This window comes from Lycorma delicatula, chromosome 10 (genome assembly GCF_047948215.1).
Source record: "Lycorma delicatula isolate Av1 chromosome 10, ASM4794821v1, whole genome shotgun sequence".
Classification (NCBI taxonomy): domain Eukaryota; kingdom Metazoa; phylum Arthropoda; class Insecta; order Hemiptera; family Fulgoridae; genus Lycorma; species Lycorma delicatula.
This window is the reverse complement of record NC_134464.1, coordinates 117,818,786-117,845,644: the sequence shown is the minus strand read 5'-3', so window position 1 is coordinate 117,845,644 and position 26,859 is coordinate 117,818,786. Positions and strand designations below refer to the sequence as shown.

The following is a 26,859-nucleotide window of genomic DNA, read 5'->3' as shown; positions in this document are numbered from 1 at the left end:
AAAATTAAAGGTTGAATTAACTTAAGATGTAAAAAATCTATTCAAAGTAATTATGAATTGCACCTTAAGGAATCACAGAAGCAGTATGAACAAAAAAGTAAAGATACTCAAGATGCAAAGAACAACCAAGCAGTAAAAGTGTTGACAGCTGATTAACAAAAAATGTTTACTAACATCTCTGTTAACGAACACTGAAAGTTTCTACTGCAGGAAGTTATGGATGTTTTCATTTCACAATTTATGATTCCAATGATGCGATTTCTGTATAATGTGGGATGAAACTAACGCAGGACATGATGGGAATGAAATTGTTCCTGCATTATAAAATTGGCTGAACAAAACATTCCCATTTCAGAAATTGAAGAAATAACATTGTGGTTAAACAACTGCTATGGCCAGGACAAAAATTTGGCTGTTATATGTTTTTTCTATATTTTGCAATATCTACAGATAGAGCATATTAGTCATAAATTCTTTTTAAAAGGCCATATACATATGGAAGCAGATAATGTCCACGTGCTAATAGAACAAAACAAGAAGAAAATAATGAATTACTTACAGATATTGACACCTAGGGACTGGCAGTAGCTGGTTCTCCAATATTCAAAAAATATTATGTTAGCTATATGGAAAATTACATGATTTCAAGAATTTTAAATCACTGTATGGTAAGACATCTTCGTTTACTTAAGGAAAGTTTTTAATAAGCAGCCTACTCTTGTCACAATTTGTTCACATCAAAGTTCAGTAAGAAAATATTGGTGAATTATTTTATAAATATGAAACTGATGTTGACAAAAATTTCTTTCCAGATGAACTTGTCAGAGTTGATAAAAAACCAATACTTAAGTATTTACCATCAGGATGTTATTTGTCTTATCATAAAGTACATAACTGGAGTGAAGTAAATTATTTCCCTGAAGAAGAAAGTGATGAAGACTAGAGGAAATGATTATTGTTAATGAAATATTTAGTTTAGAATATTATTTTCTGCTATTTAATAAATTTTTATCGTTAATTTTGAGTGTTTTTGTGAATTTTTATCGTACAGTACATAATATTACTATTGAAGGAAGATATGATTATAATTTTTTGTACTTTGTAAATATTTTTTAGTTTTCATAACAGTGATATTATGTTGTATTACACATTTTTGTATGAACAAAATAATTTTTAATAATAAGTCCTTTAACTACCTATTTGTTTTCATTGTAACAGTGAAACAATTGTACAATCTTTTCATTGCACAATTTTTTTGTTTGTTGGATGAAACAATCAGGAGGGTGTGTTACACTAATATTATCTTTTATGAATGGTATTTTTTAATAAAATGTTTTTGTTTTTTTTTTTCACTTGGCCTGGAATACATTTTCTAATGATTGAGTTTAGATAAACGGATCAGGTGTACTTTATGTAAGAATTTAAAAATATTAACTTGCACATTGGCAAACCACAGCTGAATTTTGAAAAAACATTTTTAATAACTCAAAAGAAGTCCAGAGTGGTAATGTATCTGCCTGTAGTTCTTACTGTAAAAAAATATTTCAATTTAAAGATTTGGTTGCATAAATTAGCTTTTTTCTACTATTCAGTAAAATTTGGAGGATAATTTTGTATCTGCTTGATATTTTCTTCATTTTTAATTCACTGATTTAAATTCATCTTCAACGAGTGGTTGAGTATAACGTATAACATAATATACAAAAACATAGTTATACAATTCTAGTGATGTACTTTTATAATTTTATTATCTTAAAAGTAAAGGTTGAAGTAATTTGAAGAAAATTATCATTAATTGTCCAAAAAAAAGTAATTTTGAAGTAATTTCACAAAAATTGATTAATGCAAGTTCATTAACAGAATTAGCATTGTGTAAAATCATAAAATGAAACAAAATAATAATTATCCTATCTTTATTCTTTATCTATGTTTTTATTTTCAGTTCCCTTTCCTATTGTTTTCCTATTAAATAATGATATTCCAATTTACAACAGAGTAATATATAATCATCGTATTCCCATTATTGTATTTAAATACAAATTATTATTCAAAAGATTTACTAAAAAATTTTACTTTCATGGGATAACTGAAAGCATCATGAACACCAGTTTATCAGACTCTCCAATACAAAAATTTTATCGAGGAGAAACAATACTAATTACTGGGGGTACAGGATCTTTGGGCAAAGTTATCATAGAAAAGCTTATGAGATCATGTCCAAATTTTCAAAAGTTATACTTAATAGTACGACCAAAAAAAAACAAAGATGTAAAAGAACGAGTTAAGGAGCAATTTGATCATTTTGTAAGTATTTTTTTTTTTTTAAATTACATGTTATATTGAAAATTTATTAACTTATTTAAACATCCTTTATTTGTTACTTTAGGTATATGAAGTGAACTTGAGTACATGTTAGTTATTCACTTTACAGGAATAATTATTTGTGTTTAGATCTACAAAATGTTTACATGAAGAGTAATGTTTGTAAATTTAAAATTGTTAAAAACGATAAAGGTCCCATTTTTAAATTGAATGAAAATTATTTTATCATAAGGCTCTTCGAATTGAAGAGTGGTTCAAATACTTTCATACTTAAATTGGATGAAACGCAATAAATAAAAAAAAAGAAGTAGTTCTGGTAATGTAATATTTCTGGTTTTGTTAATTGTGAAGACTAGGGAACATAAGAGCTTAGGGGAGCAATAAGCTTGAACCATTTTTTTATATAATAGTAAAATTTTTCTGTAGGTAAAATACAGAAAAGATGATGGGGTTTTCTTGCAAACACTTGGCTCTTTTTTATCTATATGTAGTTAATAATATTAGCACGATTTGGTACCAAAGGGGCAAAATTTTACGTGTATACAGAAGTTTGTAATTTATTTATGAAAAATCATTTTCATGGACTTACTGCTTACTTTTTTACACTTTTTCTTTTGTTTACTGCTTTTGCAGATATCTCTGCTTCATAAGATCATATAAAATTACACATGTTTGATTGAAAAACAATTCTTAAAATATTAAAATAAATAGAAGTGTGTTTATAATTTCAGCCACTGATATAAAACTAGCTCTTCTGCTTCTATTACAATCTGTACAAACAATGAAACTATTGTTGCTATACCATAATTTGAATATATAATAAATTTAACTTAAAAAAAAAATTAATAAAACATACTACTTCCCTAATCCAATTATCATTTTTAAACTTTAGTTAATCATTATTTTTGTTTTCGCTGCATTTTTTTTGTTATTTATATTTATTTAGAGTAAGAAATTTAAATTTATTGTTTCTTGTTTCTAATATTTGGATTTACATTTGAAAAAATATTTTTATTGTCTCTATTGCGATAACAAATTTAGAATACTGTTTATTAGATATAGATGCTTCTAAATGTTTCTGTAAGCATTTTTTTAAATTTCTTTTTGTCATTCCTAAACAGAATTTTTTAGTTTTACTTTTCATTCTACATAACCTCCTGCTTATTTATAAATATTGTAATTTGATTTGTTTTTAATATTATTATCAAATTTTTATTATTTATTTTAAAAAAACTAAAATTAGTTAAATGCATTTTGAATTATTTATTCAGGATAGTATTATAATTTAGTGGGATATAAAAATTATTTGTTCTTTCTTATAAATCTATTTATTTTGTTATTATGTTTACATTTTTAATGTCTTTTATGTTATAAACATTTGAAGTTGGTACGTATATATAGCACGACCAAGTTAACATTACACATAGAAAAAATGTGAACTAAAGACTTCTGAACTGCCAATTAACTCAACAGTCATGTGGTTACAAATACAGATGGGTTGCAAACATCAATTATAGATGTTAACTCATTGTAAATATGCAATGTTATTCTCTTTTATTACAACTAATAAATATAACAATATTATAAAAAAACATTTTTTTTAATTTTATTTAATATATCGATGACGAGAAGAGTAGATTTAAATTAATTCATCTACAAATTAAATTACTGAATATTCAACAAAAAGAGTATGTGAAGTTAAGTTGGGTGTGCAGTATGTTGTGTTGATCTCAGTACTATGCTGATCAAGACCAAATCCAGTATTAATTTGGTCATGCAATCAATTATTAAGTTAAATTATTTACTGAACTCAATATTTTCTTCTAAATAGTTCACAATTATGTTGTTTTTTTTTTTTTATGGGCGTGTTGATTTATTTAATTGTTATTGGTAACACTGATTTTTTATATACTCCCAGTCTTAAATTATTTTTATTCTTTTTGATGCTGATTTGAAGTATGACAGAACTTTCCTTTTTTTAGTAAATATTACACACCAATTTGTATGATCTATCTATCACCTCCTCACCAGTACTGTGCAATAATTCTGCAGGTATCCCGTCTATCCCAGGAGCCTTTCTGACATTCAAATCTTTTAATGCTCTCTTAAATTCAGATCTCAGTATTGTATCTCCTTTTCATCCTCTTCAACTTCCTCTTCTTTCTCTATAACACCAGTTGCTAATTCATTTCCTCCATATAAATCTTCAATATATTCCTCTCACCTATTGACCTTTTCTTTGGTATTATAAATCGATATACCATCTTTGTTTAACTCATTATTATATTTTAATTTATGTACCATAAATTTCTCCTTAATGTTCCTTCTACTTTACCAATGATCATTTCTCTTTCTACTTCTGAACACTTTACTTTAATCCACTCATCTTTGGCTAATTTTCACTTTCTTGTTTATAGTATTTCTTAATTCCCTTTCTTAATACCTTCTTCACCACTAGCATTCTTATACTTTCTACATTCATCCATCAGCTGCAGTATATTCTTCTACCAGTTATTTGTTCCACCTAAGTTTGCTTATGCTGAATTAAGAATTTCCTTTATAAGATTCTCCAATTCTTCTTCTATATTTTCTACCTTACCGTTTTTACTCAGACCTCTTGCAATATCCTCCTCAAAAATTTTCTTACCTTCTCTTTCTCAAGCTTTTCTAAATTCCACCAATAAATCTGACATCTTTTCTTCAGATTTTTAAACCCCAATCTACATTTCATTATCACTAAATTACGGTTGCTATTAATGTCAGCACCAGGATAATATTTGCAACTGACGAGTTGATTTCTAAATCTTTGTTTAACCATGATATAATCTATCTGATACCTTGCAGTATCACCTGGCTTTTTCCACGAATATATTCATCTATTATGATGTTTAAACTGGGTGTTGGCAATTGCAAAATTATACTTCGTAAAAAACCCAATGAGTCAGTCCTCTCTTTCATTTCTTTTGTTCAGCCCGAATTCACCCACAATATTTCCTTCCTTGCCCTTTCCATTGCTTGCATTCCAATCTCCAATGATTATTAAATTTTCATCCCCTATTATGTATTTAATTGGTTCATCAATTTCTTCATATACACACTACCTCATCATCATCATGGGCAGTTATAGGCATATAGATGTTAATAATCATTGTTGGCTTAGATTTTGATTTTATCCTTATTACAATGATTCTATTGTTATCCATTTTGAAATACTCTACTCTCTTCCCTCTCTTCATTACAAAATCTACTCCTGCCTACTCTTTATTTGAAGCTGAGTTAATTATTCTAAAATCACCTGAACAAAAGTCGTTTTCTTCTTCCCACTGAACCCCACTAATTCCTACTACATCTACATTTTACCTATCCATTTCCCTCTTTAAATTTTCTAACTTACCAACCTTTTTTAGACTTCTAACATCCCACACTCCAACTAGTAGAATGTTATTTTTTAATTTTCTAGTGAAAAATTCCTTAGTAATCCCCACCTGTAGATCTGAACAGGGGACTAGTTTACCTCCGGAATATTTTAACAAGGAAGGTGCTTCTATCTTCATTACATGAAAATGCAGAGAGCTACATTTTCTTGAAAAAAAAAGACAGCTGTAGTTTTCCATTGCTTTCAGCAGCGCACTACTCAGAAGTTTGAGGGATGTTGATATGGCCACTTAAGTCCTCCTGACCTATACCCTTAGCAACTACTGAAAGAGCTGCTGCCCTCTTTCAGGAATCATCCTTAGTTTGGCTCTCAACAGATACCTCTCTGATAAGGTTGCACCTTTGATCCAGCTCCTTTGTAACACTGAGCACTCAAGCCCCCTCACCATCAGCAAGCTCTTGAGTGATTCATAGAGATAGAATTTTCATTAAAAAAATAATAATAAAAAATGGATATTTTTTTAATATGATGGTGACTTTGTATAATTCTATTTTAAAAACCTTATCCATTTCCAGTATAAAGTTATAGGTAATAGTAAAAATAAAAAATAAAAAAAATATAAGTAAAGAAGAATTTTTTATTCAACAGCACATGCCTAAAGTCGCTGAATAATAATTGTAACCTAATTTAGCCAGGTACAAAAAAAATGAAATTTTTATATATCTTGTATTTTGTATATCTTCCACATATGAAAAATTATTTCATAACTAAATTATAATAAAATTATTTCAGTAACAGATGCAGGATGGTTGTGTTTCCATTTATTTTTACTAAAATTAAAAGTTAAATTTCAATTAGTTTATCGAACAAAGAAAATGTAAATATATATGTATTTTACAATCTTGTCTTTTACCTTTTACAGATGTTTTCAGAAGTGAATTCACTTGTGGCAGAAAAAGTTTCTTTTATTAATGGTGATTGTAGTAAACCTATGTTAGGCCTTTCAACTGCAGATCAAAAGGAGATTATAGAAAATGTAACTATAATTATTCATTCTGCTGCAACAGTTAATTTGGATGAAAAAATCAAGAAGTCAGTATCTATTAATGTTATTGCTACAAGAGACTTGCTTATTTTATCAAAAAAAATGAAACATTTAAAGGTAATATTGCAAATAAAAATAAAAATTAAATTGTTTTAGTTTTAGTTTCCCACTTTACTTATCTTAATTTCAGTGGAAAAATCAAACTGTATCTAGTACTAATGTAGATAACATGGAAACCTTTCTATAAAAAGTTCCGTAGGACCCAAAATATGGAGTAAATTCTTTTTATAATTTCTCATACTTAATTCATTTTTCAAGTTATGGATTTCATTAGAAGTGATATATGGTAGCTGTTGAGCAAGGGTTCAAATGGAATCTTTTTTTAAAGTAATTACACTATAAATACAGTAAATTTTGATGATAAAAAAAAATTTGGTCTTTGAATGCTGCATAATTCTTTAAGGTTAAAAATGTCCTTTGATCAAGAGTGAGAAATTGGACCCAACATTTTTTATGAACATTTTGATTTTTTCACAATTGTAATCTAAATAATTGATTATTATTTAAAATTAAAATTTAAAAACCCTATGGGATATTTGAAATAAAAATCTGTCAAAGATATTGCTAGAAAGGTTATGCAACCCTTTACCAAATTTTTGAATAGTTGTATTACTGCCACGTTCTAGTGATAAATACAAGTAATAAAACAAATTGAACATAAAAGGAAAGCTTTTCAGATATTTTTTTTTTGGAAGTTTTAGAAATGGTCAGCCTGAGACTGAGATTCAAAAAGATGAATGAACTTGACACACAGCATGTTGATAATGTACATTCATTTACTAAAACTTCATCACAGTCTGTTGAATATTTCTCAAATAATATCCAATATGAACTCATGAATCTAATTGAGAACCTGCTTGGTTTATGAAGTCAGTTAAAAATTAAATATTTATGGTATAAAAAGGCGAATTTTAAAAACTATACTGAAACTACAAGGTCAACTACATTAACATCACCAATAGTTGTTAATCTGTAGTTTAAATAATATGAATCATATGGGAAAAATCAGTAAATATTAATATTTACAAAAAATAACAATACAACAATAATATGAATACTACTTTTTTCCATTCTATACAGCGCTTTTTGACTGTAATATAGAGCATGGTTGCTATTGTAATATTAATCCTACATACACTAATAAACATATTATTAGCATTATTTATAATTATTAATATTTTTAACTACTTAATTAACCTTTTTTAAATGGTTAATACATCTATTATATAATAATAAATATTAAACATTATGTAATAGTAAATTATTTTATTTTATAATGTATTATACAGTGTCCCATGAAGAAACTTTCAAGACATATTCTACTGTTGAAAATAATAAAAAAAGGTTCATATATACAAAGGTCTGGAGACGTATTGTTTTTAAGTTATGGCTAGTGAAATATTTTGCCCAGATTTTAGCTATTCTAATAAAAAAAAAGGTCTATGTAATTTTTGGAATCCAAATTAAGGAGTAAGGTTGGTGTTTCTTATTATTTAATTTGTGCTGGGAAATAAGATAAAATAGGTTTCACAAGTTTTTTTTTCATTGGAGTATAATAGCTTTGTTAAATGACTAATAAATTCGGAAGATTAGGTAATAAAACTTGTAGAAAATTTAATTCTGAGAAAATTAATATAAATACACCCAAGAAAAAGTAAATAAAAACTTTTAAAAATCGGTTTCATATTAAAGAAAAACAGACCAAAAATAGATAGAAAATTGTATTATTCTTTCTGTATCTAATACACATTATTCTTACTATAGTAAAAAAAAAAAAAAAAAAAAAAAAAAAAAAAAAAAAAAAAACAATAATAATAAACCTCTGTTACACTAATTGTTTGAAAATTCCCTCCTTCACAACTTACACAGCATTCTGCTCGACATAAAATATTTCCGGTTGCTTTCCATATCATCTCAGAATTGTTTCGTGTAAATTCAATAGCATCTTGTATTTTAATAAGTTATTTTTATTTAGTATTAATTTTTTGTTGATAAACTAATGTTTTCATATGGCTCCAAATGAAATAATCTAAGGGCTTAAGTCAGGTGATCGTGGTGGCCAACTGACTAATACACCACGTCCAATACAGTTTAAGAAATTAGCATTCAAGTGATTTCTAAATAAAAATGTGGCATTGCACCATCGTGCTGAAAAATCATTTGCAATCTAGTTTGTAAAAGTACATTCTCCAAAAAACCGGCAAATTATTTTTCAAGAAATGAACGTATCTATCTCCTGTAACGTTTTAAATGAAAACAAATAGTTCCAGAATTTTGTCATAAATAATTAATATCATACCAAACACTAATGAGAAATCTAATGTTGGAAACTAGTTTTCACAGCATCATGTGGATTGCCTTCGCTCCACAAATAACTATTTTTAGAATTGAAGGCTCCGTTTCTCATAAAAGTGGCTTTAGCAGTAAACAAAACTGAATTTACCTTATAAGCGTTGTCTAGAAATCAATGACAGAAATTTAAGTGCAGAAGATTGGCCGCAAATTTTGAACCTTCTGCAGGTGAAAAGAATAAATATTTTCTTTACGAAGGATGCGCCATACTTTGAATTTTGACAGTTTAGAACGACGTGAGATTCACCTTGTACTAGTGCCTGGGGGGCTATGCTGAATATTCTGAATCACATGTTGTTCATCACTAACACAATGATTTAGTTGGCGTTCAACAGAAAGCGAACCAAATGGAAATGACCTTTCGTTCATAAATGCACATACGCCGAACTATATTTTAAAAGAATGCTTTAAAAGTAATCTTTATTAGATACAAAAAGAATATGATATTCTTCTATATCTTAATTTTTTGTTTTTGTTGTACTGTAGATTTTATTTTATAGATTTTTATATTATAAATTTTTTTTCTGTCTATATTATAGGAGAATTTATAGGCCTTCGGCACACCGATTTGAACCATATTTTTCATCAGTTTTGTTTCAATGAAAAACCGATTTTTAAATTTTAAAATTTATTTTTTATTACCTGTATTTACATTAATTTTCTCAGAATTAAAATTTCTACAAGAATTGTTACTATATCTTTCGCATTTAATAGTTATTTAATATAACTATTATACTACAAACCTAAAAAAAACTTATTTTTCGACATCAAATTTTGTGTTTTATATCGGGTATGTTAAAAACTAATGAGTTACAATTTTGGGACCTGTTTTATACTTTTTTTCAGCTCAAATTACGTAAGACACCATCAACTTTACTCCTTAATTTGGTCCTACTTTTACTGCCTCCTTAGTAGGACTTCATTTAATTAGAAGAGCTGAAATCCGGATGAAAACTGTCGATAACACTCATTCGAAAACAAAGAGTTTCCAGACCTATATCTTTCTTTTAGGACTAGCCTCCGGAGTCACTGTAAGGTATTATTTCAGAGGATGAATGAGGATGATATGTATGAATGTAAATGAGGTGTAGTCTTGTAGTCTCAGGTCTAACTATTCCTGAGATGTGTGGTTAATTGAATCCTAACCACCAAAGAACACCGGTATCCACGATCTAGTATTCAAATCCATATAAAAGTAACTGCCTTTGTAGGATTTGAACCTTAGAACTCTCGACTTCGAATCAGCTGATTTACGATCTCGAGTTCATCACTAGACCAACCAGTTGGTTGGTCCAGAACCTATGTTTGTATGAATTTTTTAAATATTTTCACAAGTAGAACATGCCCTGACAGTTTCTCCGTTTCTTCGTGGGACACTTTGCATAAAGCTAGAAATTAAAATTAAAAAATCTGATGTGGACACCACATAATTTCTTTGTACGCCTATTAAATAACATTTACACATTTTTTTTCTACACTTCATTAAAACTTACCTCATTTGAAAATGAGATACGATCCTCCAATTCTTTAATAAAGTGGACAGTTACACAATTGCTAAAATATTTATACAATTATTAAATCAACAACCTTGCCTGAAATATTAGGATAGTGTAAAAGTCCCTTTATTGCTCTTTAAATAAATATAAGTCTTATATCTACCTAATCAGTATAAAGCACCTTAGATCCATATTACTGTGGCTAACAAGGAAAAAGCATGGGTTTCGGAACACCGATTTGAACCATATTGCGTGTGTGAATAGTACGTACACTGTTTACGTATCTTCATCAGAAAATACAAACACGAAATATTCAGTTATACTCAAGAAAAATGACCCTACAAATTTCCTTAGCATTTTATATTAGTTTATAGATTAATTTTATTTCGCGTCGCTCGAGTAGATATGTAATGTAAGTGAGAACGTGTCGGATCCATAATCATGCAAGCATCGGTTTGAATCCTACTACATATTTCTTTTAACTTCTTTTTTTATTTAAATACATTAATTTATTAGTAATTACTCACCTCTGATTGTAAAAAGTTTTGAATTAAAATGAAAAGTACATAGAATTTTATTTCACTAATAACTTCTGATTTTTTTATACTCTTTTTGTGTACTGTTATTATTGAATTATTAATTATTGTTAAAACTTTTTTTACAGTCAGAGGGTAATAATTATTAATAAATCAATACGTTTAAATTAAAAACAAAAAAGGTTACAAAAAAAAATTATGTATATGAAGTCGGATTCGAACCGATGTGCCTTCTTATAAGAACCAAATATTTCATTAATTACAATTTTATTTGACTATAACTCTGGAACCAATGAAAATAAGTACCACTTATGATGATATATCGTTGAAAAGCTTTCTACGAGAGCTTATTACTGCAGTTAAGAAAAAATCCAAAATCCAAATGTTTCAAAATTGAAACTTCTGTACATTTACATGTACATATACATTTTTGGCCCAGTCGATTGCAATCAAAAGAGCTACACAACTAGATGTTCAACAGTCCTAAACACAACATTCTGCGGCTAATCGTTTTTTATTTATGCGTGATACATATGTAAGTATAGACGTCAAGCCGAACTAATCAAAATGGATTCAGGAATGATCAAAATGGATATTTCCGTTGAAATCTGATAACCGAAATTTTTCGCGACTACAATTCTTCCTTTACTTCGTACAAGGAAAAATGTTTCTTCCAGTAAAAACTGCAAATTTAACTGTAAAACTGCATTTTTTCTTCAGTTCTAATTTTTATTTTTTTTTACAAGAATCACTGGTGTCCCACCGCATCTGCCATTCTCTCTTCATTTCTTCCGTGATGGAGCTAGCCGCTCTCCTTTTTTCCGCAGGTGTTGATGCCCGTTGCTTTTTAATCTTCTTTCTGCGGGTGATCTCCAGATCGACAGGTAATATTCCCGCCAACACTTCGACTGCCTTTCGAACCGTGCGATATGCAGCTGTAATTCGGAGGCAGCTCCTTCTATGTATTGATTCTAGAACACCTCTGTATATGCCGTACAAATGATCCCTCCGCATATCTTATCGTAAAGTATTATCTGTCATCGTAAAGTAACGTGGAGTATATCACTCCAGACAGCACCTCCTACTCTGCTGCCTCGGTCCTCCACAGTTCGGCAGTAATTTGGCAACTGGACGTATGACCTTTTCAGCTTTTGAGCAGCCCTCCAAGACGTGGGTGCCAAAAAGCATCCTGGCGTCAACCAATATTTCAGGATATTTTATCGCAGTCTTTGAAACTATCCTTTGGCCCACAAGCACCATCTTCAATGTTGGCCTTTGCTTGGTTGTTATAATCACAACAATCTCCGTCTTATGTGGAGCCATAGTTAACCCGACTCCGGCTATTCAGGTTTTGATTGTTGTCTATAGGGGGATCCCGATACTTCGTTATTTTTAATAAATCCTAGAGCAACGTTTATAATTCACTTATATATATAAATAAATAAATATATATATATATATATATATATATTGTGCCAGAGGAAATGTGTTAAAAAAATGTGTTTCTATATCACAATATTAAATTTTTTTTAATAAAAAAAAAACTTGTAATTTAAGGTACCTAGAAAAAGGAATAACACTCCAATTTCCCGCAATTTCCAGTTTATTTGAGCTCCCGTATCCAGAATCTTTTTTTATATGAATTATTTGAATACTGGAGAAATTTAATTTCTTGTTAGGCATGCAGTTAGTATAATGTTGGTTTATTTGTGAATGGGACACCTGAGCTAGGGATCAGCAAATAGTAGAAGAAATATGAGAACTTAACTCCTATTGAAAAGATATTATTCACGAGACACTAGTTAAACCAGAACAAATATTTTTACTGCCCCTTCATATTAAACGGGGATAAAAAAATTATTTTTTAATTATAAAGAAGGGCAGTCAACAAATTTCCAAAACTAAAAGAAACAAAAATTAAATAGGGGATTTTTTGTTTGCTGACAAATAAGGGAACTGATTACACATGAATTTTGTGAATGAAGTAGAACTGACTGCTTGGACACCCTTTAAAAATACTTCCAAAATTTTTTGGGTGTCTATAACTCATAAAATTACCAGGTTATTGTAGATAAACTGATAAAATTCAGACAGACTACGGGAAGTAATAGTCATTAAAAGTAAATTTCCTGCATTCACGTCTAGATTTCTTCCTGCCAAATTTAGAGACAGAGAATGAAGAACATAGTGAACATTTTCAGCAGATATTTCAGTTTTAAAAAACCATTACAAAGGCAAATGGAGTGTTAACATGCTTGCTGATTACTGATGGACTTTAATCCAAGGTGTACCTGGAGCTACCTTTAAAGGGGACATATCATAATCATAATAATAATATAAATTATATTAACTTTTATAGACTTTTAAAATGGCATTTCTATTAAACTGATGGTGACAGAATAAAAAAAAAAAACAATGCAAGAAAGGTATCACAATTGCAGAACATTTAAAGGTTTTATTTATATATTACAATTACCATAATCACTGGTAGTGTTTTTTTTTTATTTTAATCTAATTTTATTTCAAATTATAAATGTTATGTGCATATAAATAGGGATTTCATAAATATAATTAATTTTGTTGTTCCAGGCATTTGTACATATATCTACAGCTTTCTCAAACTGTCATTTAAGTAAGATTGAAGAAAAGGTTTATGAACCACCCATTGATGATAAAAAATTAATTACTATAACAGAATGCCTTGATGATAAGCAGTTGGATCAACTTACACCCATGTAATAATAATTATTGTAAATCTTATAACAATGCATTAATTTTTTAAAACAAACTTTTATCTTTAGTAAGACATATTTACTGAGTACTATTGCCATAGGTGTGTATCAAATGTTCAAATTAAGTTAAATTGACAAACTAATCCATAATACTTGGTTGTATTAGCTTCATTATATGGGTACAATGCTACTTGCAATCATCATAAAAATGATGTCAACATAAGTACAACTTTTCTTAATATTCCTGCTGATGTTATGAACGCTATAACCTGTAACTGAATTAACATGAATCATTGACAAACTAGTATATTATACACATGTGATTATACTGGTACATATATAAATCTGCGTTTAATTTCTTTCATGAATATCAATATGGACAGTGGCTGGAATATAGCATTGCAACAGCATTATAAAAACACCTAATGATATTCATCTAGCAATGGATCAGTCACATATGACTTTCTGCTAATAATATTATTTTAAAGCCTACATTACATTCATCATAATATTCATTTAAATAAGTTAAAAAGATTCAAAACTATACGGTAATCTCTCAGGAACAGATTTTATAGCTAAAAGTAGGAAAAAGGTTCATATAAACATAGGCCTGAAAATGCTTTGTTAGCGAGTTCGGCTAGCAAAAGATTTCACCCAGGTTTCGGTTCCTCCAACGAAATGAAGACATACTGAAATTCTGGGAAAGTAAATTAACGGGTAAATTTAGTTGTTTCTTATGGTTTTTGACATGAAAATATTAAAAAAATGGGTCTCAAAACTGTACCTCCATTAATTTTAAAGATATCTGATGTAAAACACAAAAACTGGGGGTAAAATACAGCATGTTTTTGGGTTTAATCTAAGAAAATTTTGTTAAATGTTAATTAAGTTGTATTTTTTCAATCGGAAATGTAGAAAATTAATTCTGAAAAGTTTCATGTAAATTACTTAAGTAGAAATATAATAAAGGATATTGAAATTTAACTATCAAAAAACAAAAAAAACTGAATTATGAAAAACAATTTAACGGCATTGAAATAACTAATTTTGTGCATAGGTTAGAAATAACAGCTGATCATTTATGTATTACTTTTTTATCAGAATGAATTAATTTTTTTCATAGGCAGGCATTATCAGCTGATCAAAAATTAACTTTTTGAAACAGTGTTAGAATATTATTGATAGTGGCTTTTGTATTGTATTAAGGTACTTTGAGTATTAAGGTATTCTGTGTACAATTCAGAAAAGTTTTTAAAAAAATTAGTAAAATTTTCTTTAATATTTAATGGATAAAATACAAATATTTGCATTTTATCCTTTAAATAATTATTGAAATGCCCATATTTGGCATTTCATATGCCAAACCCATATGAAACTGCAGAAGAAAACCCATATGAGACTGCGACAAGACATTTCCAGCTTAAATTTTCAATTAATGTATGGTTTTGTGATCTAGGTGATAATTTGATTGATCCATTTCTCTTACGAGGAGTTTTATAGAAGAAGCATATTTAAACTTTTTAGAAAAAATCTGCCCGCCCTCTTGGGAGATATTTCTTATGATGGTTGATGCACAACGGGGCACCTCTTCATTTTTCTGATAATATAAAAGATCATTCAAGTAATGCATATGATTGACAATGGATTGGAGTAAATTAATTATTATTATTATTATTATATTAAATAGTGATTTTTACATTTAATATTGCAATTAAAAAACTGTTTAATTAAAAGAAGTATATGAAATATAGTTAATTAACATACTGACATTTCTGGTATTTAGGTTTAAATAGTCAGAATTTAATCTTTTTGATACTCTGTCGCTTGTCTTGCAAAGACCTTTAAAACAACGCATCATATGACCATATATTCCTACTTAATAATTTTTGAGTTGCCCCTCCCCCCTGAAGGCTGAATACACTAAATTGGGGCTTACTAAGTTAGCTTCTCTTATCAGAGAAGATTTCCAAAGATAGAATTTGAAATTTTGATGTTGCCCCACCCTGTGCCACTCAAAAATCAAAAAGACTGAAATATAGGTTCAATAAAGTAGCCCCTGGGTGTAAGAAAGAATGCAACAAACCACATACAGTTATTAAAATTACAAAAAAAATATTAGAGGAAGGTGTAGATTACTTGTACCTAAAAAAAAAATATTGTAACACATTTTATATTACAGAGTAATTTAAATAGATATTTTAGTATTTTTTTATTAAAATTATAATGAATTTTTGTTCTTAAATTTAGAGATTGCAAGATCACTAGTGGATGAAAACTTACTACCAGCTAATGAATACTACTGCATCTCAAAAGGGATTAATTTGAATTAGCCTATAAAAGTAATACTTTCCGAACTTATAATTAGCCTATATAAAATTCTCATCATTCTATTTAGCCTACAAATTTGAACACATTTTAACGAAAACTATAATTCCTCTAGCTTTCCCAGTATTGGAGGAGATATCTTTTTCACTATATGTTCTTTGTCACACCAGATTTATCTGGTTTTGTTTCCAGCCCTAATTTTTGGAAATTAGGGCTAATTCAACTTTGTTACATAGCATTTACTTCATATTCATTATCTTGGATAATGAAATACACATAATCACAGACTATTACACTACTATTACATAATCACAGACACATGTAAATTTGCCACAACTAGGTAAGTCAGAAGTATTAATATTAATGAAGAGTTCATATGTATTTATTTACTGCTGGTGCTTACTTCAGCTTTGTTTCTTATATTAGTACACAGACAATATCTTATCAGAACATTTTTTACTATTTTTTGTCTTCTTTTTAGTAGGTTTATTTTTTTCATTTTGAATATAAAAAAAAATTATTTTTTTTGTTTCAATAGTAAAAATGATTAGTTCCTATGTTCTATGGAGTTCAAATAAACTTGTTACAACATTTCCTGTCTTGTTTCTTGTTAAGTTCAATTATTTCACTGATAAGTTCATAAACATGATCAATCACTTTCACAGCAGTGATATTGCTTATTCTCTTAGTAGACCTATTTTCTGTGGAATGTGCTGGGTATTTGGCATCAAATGCAATGTACTTGAAATGTTAATATAGTTAAAACTTAAGCAACATAGTTCATATCTGCAGTAAGTTTAGAGACTATAAATTTTGTTTAGTTAACCAAATTGATATACAATAATTATCATGGACCGTGTTACATACTCAACTGCATGTCTATGCCTTAGAAAGTTCATATTACTATAGTACCATTTTTAGTGACTGCTTTACATACTTTAATAATCTATTTGACAATATTGTATTAAAATAATCTTAATAATGAAGTTGTAACAAGAGATTTTTATTAAGGTATGATCAATATCTACACAATCATCAACAGCAAAGATTTGGTGTGCCAGCTCGATTTTAATGTATTTTTTTTTATTACTTCTTTTCATGCCCTTATTTTATATAAATTCATTAATCTGATTCAGTATGATTAATAAAATACTAGAATAAATATAATATAATATATTATAATTTTATTCAGTTATTAAATAATAATTAATTGTTATATTAATTTATAACAACTTATTAAATTTCATTATTTATTATTAACATTTACTCTTATTTCATTTTTATTAAATATTGCTGCAGAAAGGTCATTATAAAAATGGAAAACTCTTGCTGTTATGGATACAGTGTATGTATGAATGCTTCATAATTGAATAGTTACATCCAGCAATATTGATAAAGTGAATGCTGCAAGAGATAGCTTAAAATGCATCTGATACACATGCAGGGGCCAAGTAAAGTTTAAAATGTAACTTTTAAATTAGAGTATATGCTTTCATGTGTGGTTGGCATCTCCTTGCAAATAGTTACTATTCAGATCTTCTAATGGAATGTGTTTAAATTAAAAACTACACTTGCTTTTTTCAGATTGTTAGAGGACTGTCCAAATATATACGTATATACCAAGAGGGTTGCTGAAAGTCTTTTTAAACAATATGGTAAAGGGCTTCCTGTCGTTATTGTAAGACCCAGCGTAAGTAAGTATTCTGTTCCTGGAATCTTCTGTATTAATTAATAAAAAATAATTAAAAGAGTACACAAAATTAAAATAGATTCTCAGTCTTCTGCAGAATACCAGCAGATTATTATTTTTATCAAATCTGCTGGTGAATGGGCTGGGTTGGTGATTAGCACATAGCTTATGAATTGTTATTTAATGTTGGCTGAATCCAAGTTCAAATACAATTAAAGATGTAATTACTACTATCTTGATTTGAATACATATATGTTAATCTTTGATGAGTTGGCGCTCAATTATTTTCAATGCCCAAAAACAATTGGCCGAGACTGGAAATCATAAAATAGATTGCAGTATAAGCTGACAAAGGAAAATTCCAACAGATGAAGGAAACATGGAAATCAAGATCTTTGTCCCACATACTTATCAATAACTCAATATCTACTGACTGTAGAACAGCTGAATTATTGTTAAAACCTCTCCAAGTGTATCCATTCTAATCAGCATTAAACCTCTCCAGTCTAATCAGCATTGGAGAGATGCAGCAAGGAAGAATTTTTATGATGTCATTTCCTTTTCTCTTATTAATATACATTATTAATAAACTCACTGAAGATGACAGAATGCATTTAAACTGTAGAAAAATAATATGTAATTGCTGTTTTTGAGGAAATGTGTGATGTGAATAAAGGAAAAAGAAGTTAAGCTTAAAGTACCTAGTGGGGGAACAACTAACTTGAGCTAACTTACTTTTAAGTCAGTCGGACTTAAACAGGGATAATTAAGGAGATGCATTCTAACAAACTCCTAATCACGACTAGCAGACAATTAAACAGATTAAAAATTACATCATACTTAAGCTTTAAAACAACAGAAAAGCAAAAGAGAATTGTTAAAAAGTGTGTACAATGAAAAATTTGAGGAGTAGTAACAAACATAAAAAATTATGTTTAACAAAAGAAAAGAAGGAGGACTTAACCTTTTATGTGTGTTAGTAAGAGAAATGTTTAATCTAGAGATAGAATACTTTTTTATATAAAATATATCAATTTTTTAAAAACAGAACTAACAAATGTTTAGGTAGATTTTTTTTAAAGCACTGTTTAATAGAACTGAATATTTATACAACAAAAATTTGAAAGTAGTTTTATTTCATCAAGTATTAAATATCTCTGTGCCACATATTTTATTATAGTATTTAAATCTGATCAAAAATAATAGGCCTATTAATAGAAATTAAAAAAAAAAACAAAAGTAAATTTTTTTTAAGAATATAAAATCTAAATAAATATTCACAATGTAACATAACTGTTTTTTTCTTATATTTGTCAATGATGGTACAATTTTTTTTTTTTTTTAAAATTAACATTTTTAAAAGGAAATCTGATCTAAATTAATTCCATGGAATTATAAATGAAGTTATAAGTAAATTGTACAGAGTAATAATTATGTGAAAGGGAGGCATCCACTTACTTTCCATATAAAGGTTTAAACAAAATATAGTACAATAAAAAGTTTATTGAATAAAAATATAATTAAGCATAACAAAGGACAACCAATTCAACAATTAACTTTTAAAAACAAAAAACTCATATGGTAAAATAATTTAAAATAGGTAGAAATAATAAAATTAAAAAGTTAACAAAACACAGCAAGCAATGTATGATACTAAGGATTTCATTTGGACCTCCACCTAACATGCCAAAATCACATGAGAGAAAAGAGAAAAGAAGTAAACATCAAGTTTCACTATTATCCAAAAGATTAACAGCCAGATGGTTTTTGTGCATGTTAAGCATAAGTACAAACTTTCAACTTAGCCAGCGAATATCTTCATGAACAGATGGCATCAATAGGTATCATGGATCTCCTTGTTTTGCAAAGTCAGTTCATTCCTTATATCTCTATGAATTTATACATATTTAATATCGTTTGTGTCGAAATGTGGACTTTTTTATGTACTTATGAAGAATGTTTCAGTTTTGCTAGATCTATAATTTGTACCTATGAAATGGTTAGGAAAAGTTGACTATGTAGATATCAAAGGTTATTAAGTGTGTGTAATGGTAATTTTTTCTCTGTGTAATGGTTAACTTGAAACAAAACAAATGGTTTGTTTATATATGATTTTATTAGCATGATATAGTTTATTTCTGCAGACAATGAAAACTAAGGGCTTATTTAATGAAGTATTTCTGTATATAAAACTAATATCTAAAAAAAATGACAGTATTAAATTTATTACAGAAACTATTAATAAAAGCTTAGTGAATCATATACACTACAAATAACCTCTGCCAAATAAAAATCAGTCTTCTGGAAATCAGAAAATCTCCTCAATAACCTAAGATTTTTAGAATTTTCATTTTTATGTGACATTATTTTCAAATTATCCAGTGTTAAATTCTACTGGATTAGAAATGAACAAAAAAAATCATCCCTGTATTGTGGGTTATTATGCTATTAGATCGTAGATAAATAATCCTTTTGATGATATTTGGCTTGCTTAACTGATTTATAAATGTTTAAATTAAAGCAATAATAATTAGAGCCCTTATCTTAAATATTTTATCTGCTGAAATGAAATCAATTTAGATTAGTCTATAAATATTATTGAAAATAATTAAATAAATATAAAAGTAAAATAAGTTAATGAAATAAAAAAGTTAGCAAAATAAACAATTTTTGTTTTTTGAATATTTCAGTCATAAATTCATATAAAGAACCTGCCCCAGGTTGGATTGACAGATTATATGGCGCTACAGGAGTTTTTTTTGGATATTCAAATGGAACTATAAGGATAATTGAATGTGATTCTCATGTTGTAGGTGAAGTAATACCAATTGATATGGTAGCTAACATGGTAATTGCTTCAGTGTGGAATTTAAATTGCAGGTGAGTTTTAAATTTTAATAAAAATTAAATGTGAAATATTTTTAATGATAACCTGACCCACTTTTAATTTTTAAGAGCCTTTTGTTATTTTTATCAAAACTTCTTTCTAAATACATATTTTTGTAGCTATATCAATGATATGTAAACTGCTGTATTGCAGTACAGTGAAGCAAAAATTGTTCCAGGCATCTTTTTGAATCAGTGAGACAACTACACAATGGAATGTGTCAAAGATTTTATTAGATTTGAATTTTATATGTGTTCATTTGGTATCAGAGTTACATGTTTGTAAATGTAATACTGGTTCAATCTTATTTAGAAATGATAATTTGAAATTTGCAGAATATGTTCTAAAGATTAAGAAAATTTTTTTTTTTAGAATCGGTTGGCAAAAGGTTAGCTTTGAATTGTGTCTGTTCATTTAGTATGAGATTTTCTCCAACATTATTTTAGCTACTATTTTAACTGTGGTTTTGACATTTTTCAGTTTTTCTGTAGCATTCTCTTAATTTGCTTTAATTGCTGTCTAACTTCCTGGTCTCAACCAGTAAAGTTTAACTTTATGCTTTATCCAGAAACATTGCTGCTGCTAATTACATATAATAGGGAACTACAATCCCTGTTATATTTGTTTTTGGGGAAATTTCAAATTTAATTATTATAGTGATAATCAAGAGGAAGTACATTTTTTTTCAAATCTAATGCACTTTTTTCTGAAAAACATTTTTATACAATCGGTGTTGATGAAAACTACATGGGTAAGGAAGGCATTTTTTTACAAATAAAGTTAAATGTACATTAAATTTAACTATCTTTTCTCTAAAGTAGTTTCAATACCTAAAAATAGTTTAGTCATGAATTCTTTTTAAGATTTAAATTTAAGAGAAGCAGATTTCAGCATAGAACCTTTTTGTATATTATTATTCTTCTGAATCTTTAGTATAATTCTATATTCCCAGCAAGACATATATCTGGCCTACCAAATCAGAGTAATTTCCTGTAGAGAAATGCTCGAAAAGTAATGTTCCATCAGTTTTGTAGTCGTTCAAATTTCTGGTGTAAGTGCCTATTAATCACATTTGATTGTTGCGTGTACATAAAAATTATTGATCGATTGTTGTTGGGTCTTCTCATATAATGTATATAAGACTACACACAATCTGAGAAAGACTGAGTCTATAACTGTTAAACATATTGTCATGTTAGGAACTCATTAGTAAAGAAAAAAGCATACGTTGTTAAAAAACTGAAAAATATTTTTTAAAAAACATCTCCTAAAAAAAATTATCTCAGATAATTGTAAAATTACTTGAGAATGATGCTGTATTTTTATAGCTTTTCTTCAAGGTAAGCAGTAAAATATTTTTACTTGGACTAAAATTATTTTTGAACCAATTAATACTCCTGTAAATGAAAATATACACCTATGAATTATTGAATTCTGAACAGTATGACAAAAAAAATCTGGTCAAAATCTGAAACTTCAGCATTTTATATGAAAAGATTTTTTACATATTAATAAATGTTGCAATTACATAAGATTTTATTTAACTGCTAATCCTTCATCTAATATTAGGAACACTTTCATTGCCCATACAGTCTGAAAAGCATAACTTATTCAAACTTAGCCAAATTCTACGGTGAGATAAGTTAAATTTTAACATTTTGTGTAATTTAATACAAGAGAAAAAGTGTTGTTGTTCATTGCAGTCTATGTTTACATTATAAAGTGGGTAAGGATTCATTTGTAGTAATTTTGAAGGGGTATAGTTACTGTAATACTAATGAGATGTTTTTTATCTGGAATAAGCTAATCTTACAGTAATTTTCTTGTATTATCGTTGTAAAATTTAAAAAAAAATTTGTTACAGAAGAATAAAGGAGAACATTGAAGATCTACAAACATACAACATGGTTACAAGCACACAAAATCCAATCACGTGGCATAATTTCGCTGCTCTTTCCAAAAGATTTTTGCCAATTTCCATCTTTGTCTATACAATTCCCATTCTCATTTTGGTAAAGGACAAATTTAAATTCAGCATTTTTAAGTTCTTTCTCCATTATCTACCAGCATTACTGATAGACACAATTGCACAAATTTTTGGTAAAGAAAAAAGGTAAGATTTTGTTTTTCATGACAATTTATCACAGGAAACTAGAGCCAAGAGTTTATGGCTTGATTATACTTTTTTAAATAATGCTATTATCCACTTAAGAAAAAGCATCGTGCCAGGTGTTATGGCTTTATCACAGCGGTAGACAAAATGATGGAGTTGAAATTATAATTTAAAAGTTTAATTAAAATCTATACTATTAAAAAAAAGATATAGACTATTTAAATATAGATATATATATGTACTTTTATTTCCTCAGGGTTAAGTATAAGAATTGCTCAATTTACCTGAATGATTTTTATAACATTTCAAAGATTACTTCTTTCTAAATATTTGACCTTCAATAATTTTATCACTCCACTGTAAGTCCTTAGAAATGTACTTTCACTTTGCATTTTGGCACACTTCTATTGACCACACTCTATTAATAAATATTTTACAAAAAAATCAGAAAATGAGGAGATTAGTTGCTGAGTGAACAAAATGTTTAATCAAAAAAATTTGTACTGACAATTTTTTATCTTAGTATATTTTATTTATGTTAAATTATAACATTATCTTGAAAAAATTCTCAGATAAAAATTTACAAAAATATTAAATAACAATATACGATAAATACTGGTGTGATGCACCAGTATTACACACACACACTTGTTTTTATTGTCCACTTGTGTGTATGTGGAGGGGGGGGGGTTTGTGTGTTCTGTGTATCACAAAGGTCTTCCTGAGTTTCATAACCTCTTCTACTCGTGAAAATAATGGAAATAGTTCATATAAACATATGTCCTAAAATGTTTTGTTTGTGAGTTACGGCTAGTGACTCTGGTACCCTGGTGAAACAAAAACGAACTGAAATTTTTAGAACATTAATTAACAGCCGGAATTAGCAAATTCTTATGGTTTAAGACCAGAAAAATCGTATTACAAAGGTTCCAGAACTATGTCTGCAGTACTTTTTGAGAAATCTGGGATGAAACCCATTAAATTGGGGTAAAAACACTGTTTTTTATGTTTGTTCGATAATTTAGAATTATTATATTGTATGCAAAACAAAATACATTCTCATGAGGAATTAATTGTCCTTATTATAATGTGAGTGAGCAACTCAAGGACAATCCAAAGAACTAAAATGAGTAACAAAAGCAATACAGAAGTGTGCTAGGAAATGTGTTGAAAATGGCAGCCCTATTTTAGAACATTTATTATAATCTGGTTTGTACCTTACCTTAACTTTTCATTAAAGTACTTCGCGGATTGTGCATCCTCAATCATGATTGAAATAATTCAGTTATTATGTAATAAAAATAAAAATACTAAAATAATGATAATTGCGTAATTATTTACATGTGTGCTGCTATATATTGCAGTATTTATAAGAAAGTCTTCCTCAAATACTTTCTAATGTCTATCAAATTGAAATTTTGTTTGTATTTATACATGTAATATTTTTCAAATATATTTAATTTTATGTCATTTTTATTAATTTCTAATACTTCTAAATTTGTGTTAATCAGAAATAGAATGTTTATTGTTTATTAAATTTTATGTATGTATTTATTTATGGCAGTCTTGGTGAATAATTTTAGTAAAAAAAAAAACTGTGTTAAACATGTAACATTTTATTTTTGTTGGTATGTTTCAGGCTGCTAAAAATATCAGAGAATGTTGACAAATTTTTACAGTCAATATCACATTTCACTACAAGACAATGGGATTTTTGTAACAAGAATACCCAAGATTTGTGGAAATCATTAGATCAAAAAGACAAAGAAATATTTCCATTTAATGTTGAAGATATTAATTGGGAAGAATATTTTTATAATTATATGAGAGGAATACGACAATATTTATTAAAAGACGATTTGTCAACTATTCCAGCTGCAAAGAAAAGGGCAAAGTGGTTAGTCTTTCTGAATATTTTTTTTATTTAGTACAAAATTAGATGGTATTCTCAATTCTTATTCTTCTGTGCTAATCTCAAAAATATTTATAACGTTCTTCATCATATGATATCATTAAAGAAATTTCATTATGCTTTCAAATAATACTACTTCTAAAAAACTATGCTTTGGAATGAGTTATTAATATTTTATTTTATATTATTATTAATTTTCCCAAACTGATCAGTGAATTTGTACTAATGTCCTTTCCCATGCAGTTATTATACTCTACTTAACCTCACTAACAAATTTTGAAAGATTACCATTAAACCTATCAATCTAATACTCCATTTTACAAGGTATAGTTCAACTTCTTTAAATCTATCATGTTGTATTATATGAACCTGTTTCATTTATTTCTTATACAAATGATTTTAAGGTTTTCTTACTTTCTGACCAATCCTTAGATATATATTTGGTATAAGCAGACTTATTTTTTGCATAAATGCTTCTCTTTGCTGGTGCTAATCTGTTTTTAATATCATCTTTACTTTCCCATTCCTATGTTATTTTATCAATTAAATAAAAAAATTCTCATAATTATGATACATCACCTCTTATTTTGAATTTATGAACATCTACATTTATGTCAGTCAAATTTCATTACTTTTATTTTTTATCAAAATAATAGCCAAAATTACTTTTAATTACTTTTTTATTTCCATTAGAAAAACTATATCATTAGCTAAGTCCTTATTTTTTACCTATATTTATTAAACTTGCTTTTTCATTAATTATAAGTACAAGTTAAGAAAAATCATAGGCTGAGAAATTGTTGTCCTACTTTTTTCATAATTAAATCTTGTACATTGTATATATTATACAAATACAATGTATAACGTACATTGTGAATTTGTATATTACATTGTATTATAAATTTGTATATTTATACAAATTGTATATATTATTCATTAGCTATACCCCAACACAATATTAAATATCTCATTCCATTGGAAAGTATCAAAAAAAGAATAACTACAAATAAAGAAGTAGTATATTTAAGCAGATTTATTATTCTTTAGTGTGCCTCAGTTGACGGATAACAAATAACATATGGAATTGTATACAGATGATTAAAAATATCACTATATTTTTTTAATAAAAGTGATTTCCTTTTATTACAAAAATAGTCATTATTAAAAAAAAAAAATATGCAAGTACTTTTGTACTTATACAATTCTACTATTATGAGGTTAAGCTTCAGTTAATCTACATTATTCTGTGCACTGTGGAATAGTATTCAGTGAAATATGAATGCTATTGTAAAAGTAACTAGTCATTACAGGTTCTCATTCTATGAGTTGTTGCAATAATAAAAATTACAAATATTTATTACTCTATTAAAGTTTTTAATAAATCTCTGCAGGTGGCAAAAGATGGGATCAATTGATAAATAGCAGACATACCTACAGACTGATCCCAGAGATCAGAGATTGCTGAACGGTAAACATGGAGAATTGGGTATCGGTTGACCCAGTTCCTTAACAGTCACGGGTATTTTAAAGCATACCTGTAGGCATGGATGTTCAGACAATCTGTTTATAAAAAAATAATAATAGAAATAGTAGTAATAACAATACATAATTGTATGATTCTCAATAACTTTGTTTTTTTGTTTTTTTTCAGGATATATTTGTCAAATTACATGTTATTAATATTCTTCATTTTTGTATTTGGGTGCATAACATGGATTGCTGTTGATTTCATTATAAGCTCTTGTTAATAATTGTAGCATTAATTTATGATTATTTTACATACAGTTCAACAGATTTAAATGTTATAAAAAACAAAGAAAATAATGCAAGCTTCCTTATCAGTTTTAATCACCTACATTAGTGAAAAAAAATTAGATAAATACAAGAGTGATATACCAGTTCAGTATATTTCTTTAAGAGGTGGGATATTTATATTTGATAACAATGAGGATCTACATGATGAATACATGCATAACTAAAAGCACCATTTTATTCAATATTTTTTTTTTTGTA

At 27.8% G+C, this 26,859-nt stretch overlaps 1 protein-coding gene across 1 annotated transcript; it reads left to right on the top strand.

Moving 5' to 3' along the window:
* The first annotated feature begins 2,097 nt into the window (after positions 1-2,097).
* On the top strand, positions 2,098-26,859 carry LOC142330954 (fatty acyl-CoA reductase wat-like). The gene is made up of 8 exons (XM_075376418.1): positions 2,098-2,304; positions 6,621-6,860; positions 13,777-13,922; positions 17,829-17,938; positions 20,625-20,814; positions 22,686-22,934; positions 24,574-24,831; positions 26,498-26,859. Exons 1-8 carry the CDS (start codon positions 2,098-2,100, stop codon positions 26,592-26,594), a joined length of 1,497 nt encoding a protein of 498 aa, XP_075232533.1. The 3' UTR covers positions 26,595-26,859.

What these genes read in the sequence shown, in the direction of transcription:
- LOC142330954 (XM_075376418.1), top strand. Translation starts at nt 2,098, where the DNA reads ATGAACACCAGTTTATCAGACTCTCCAATACAAAAATTTTATCGAGGA. An exon ending in TTGGATCAACTTACACCCAT is followed by an intron (nt 13,923 to 17,828) that starts GTAATAATAATT and finishes TGCTTTTTTCAG; the next exon opens with ATTGTTAGAGGACTGTCCAA. An exon ending in TATTGTAAGACCCAGCGTAA is followed by an intron (nt 17,939 to 20,624) that starts GTAAGTATTCTG and finishes TGAATATTTCAG; the next exon opens with TCATAAATTCATATAAAGAA.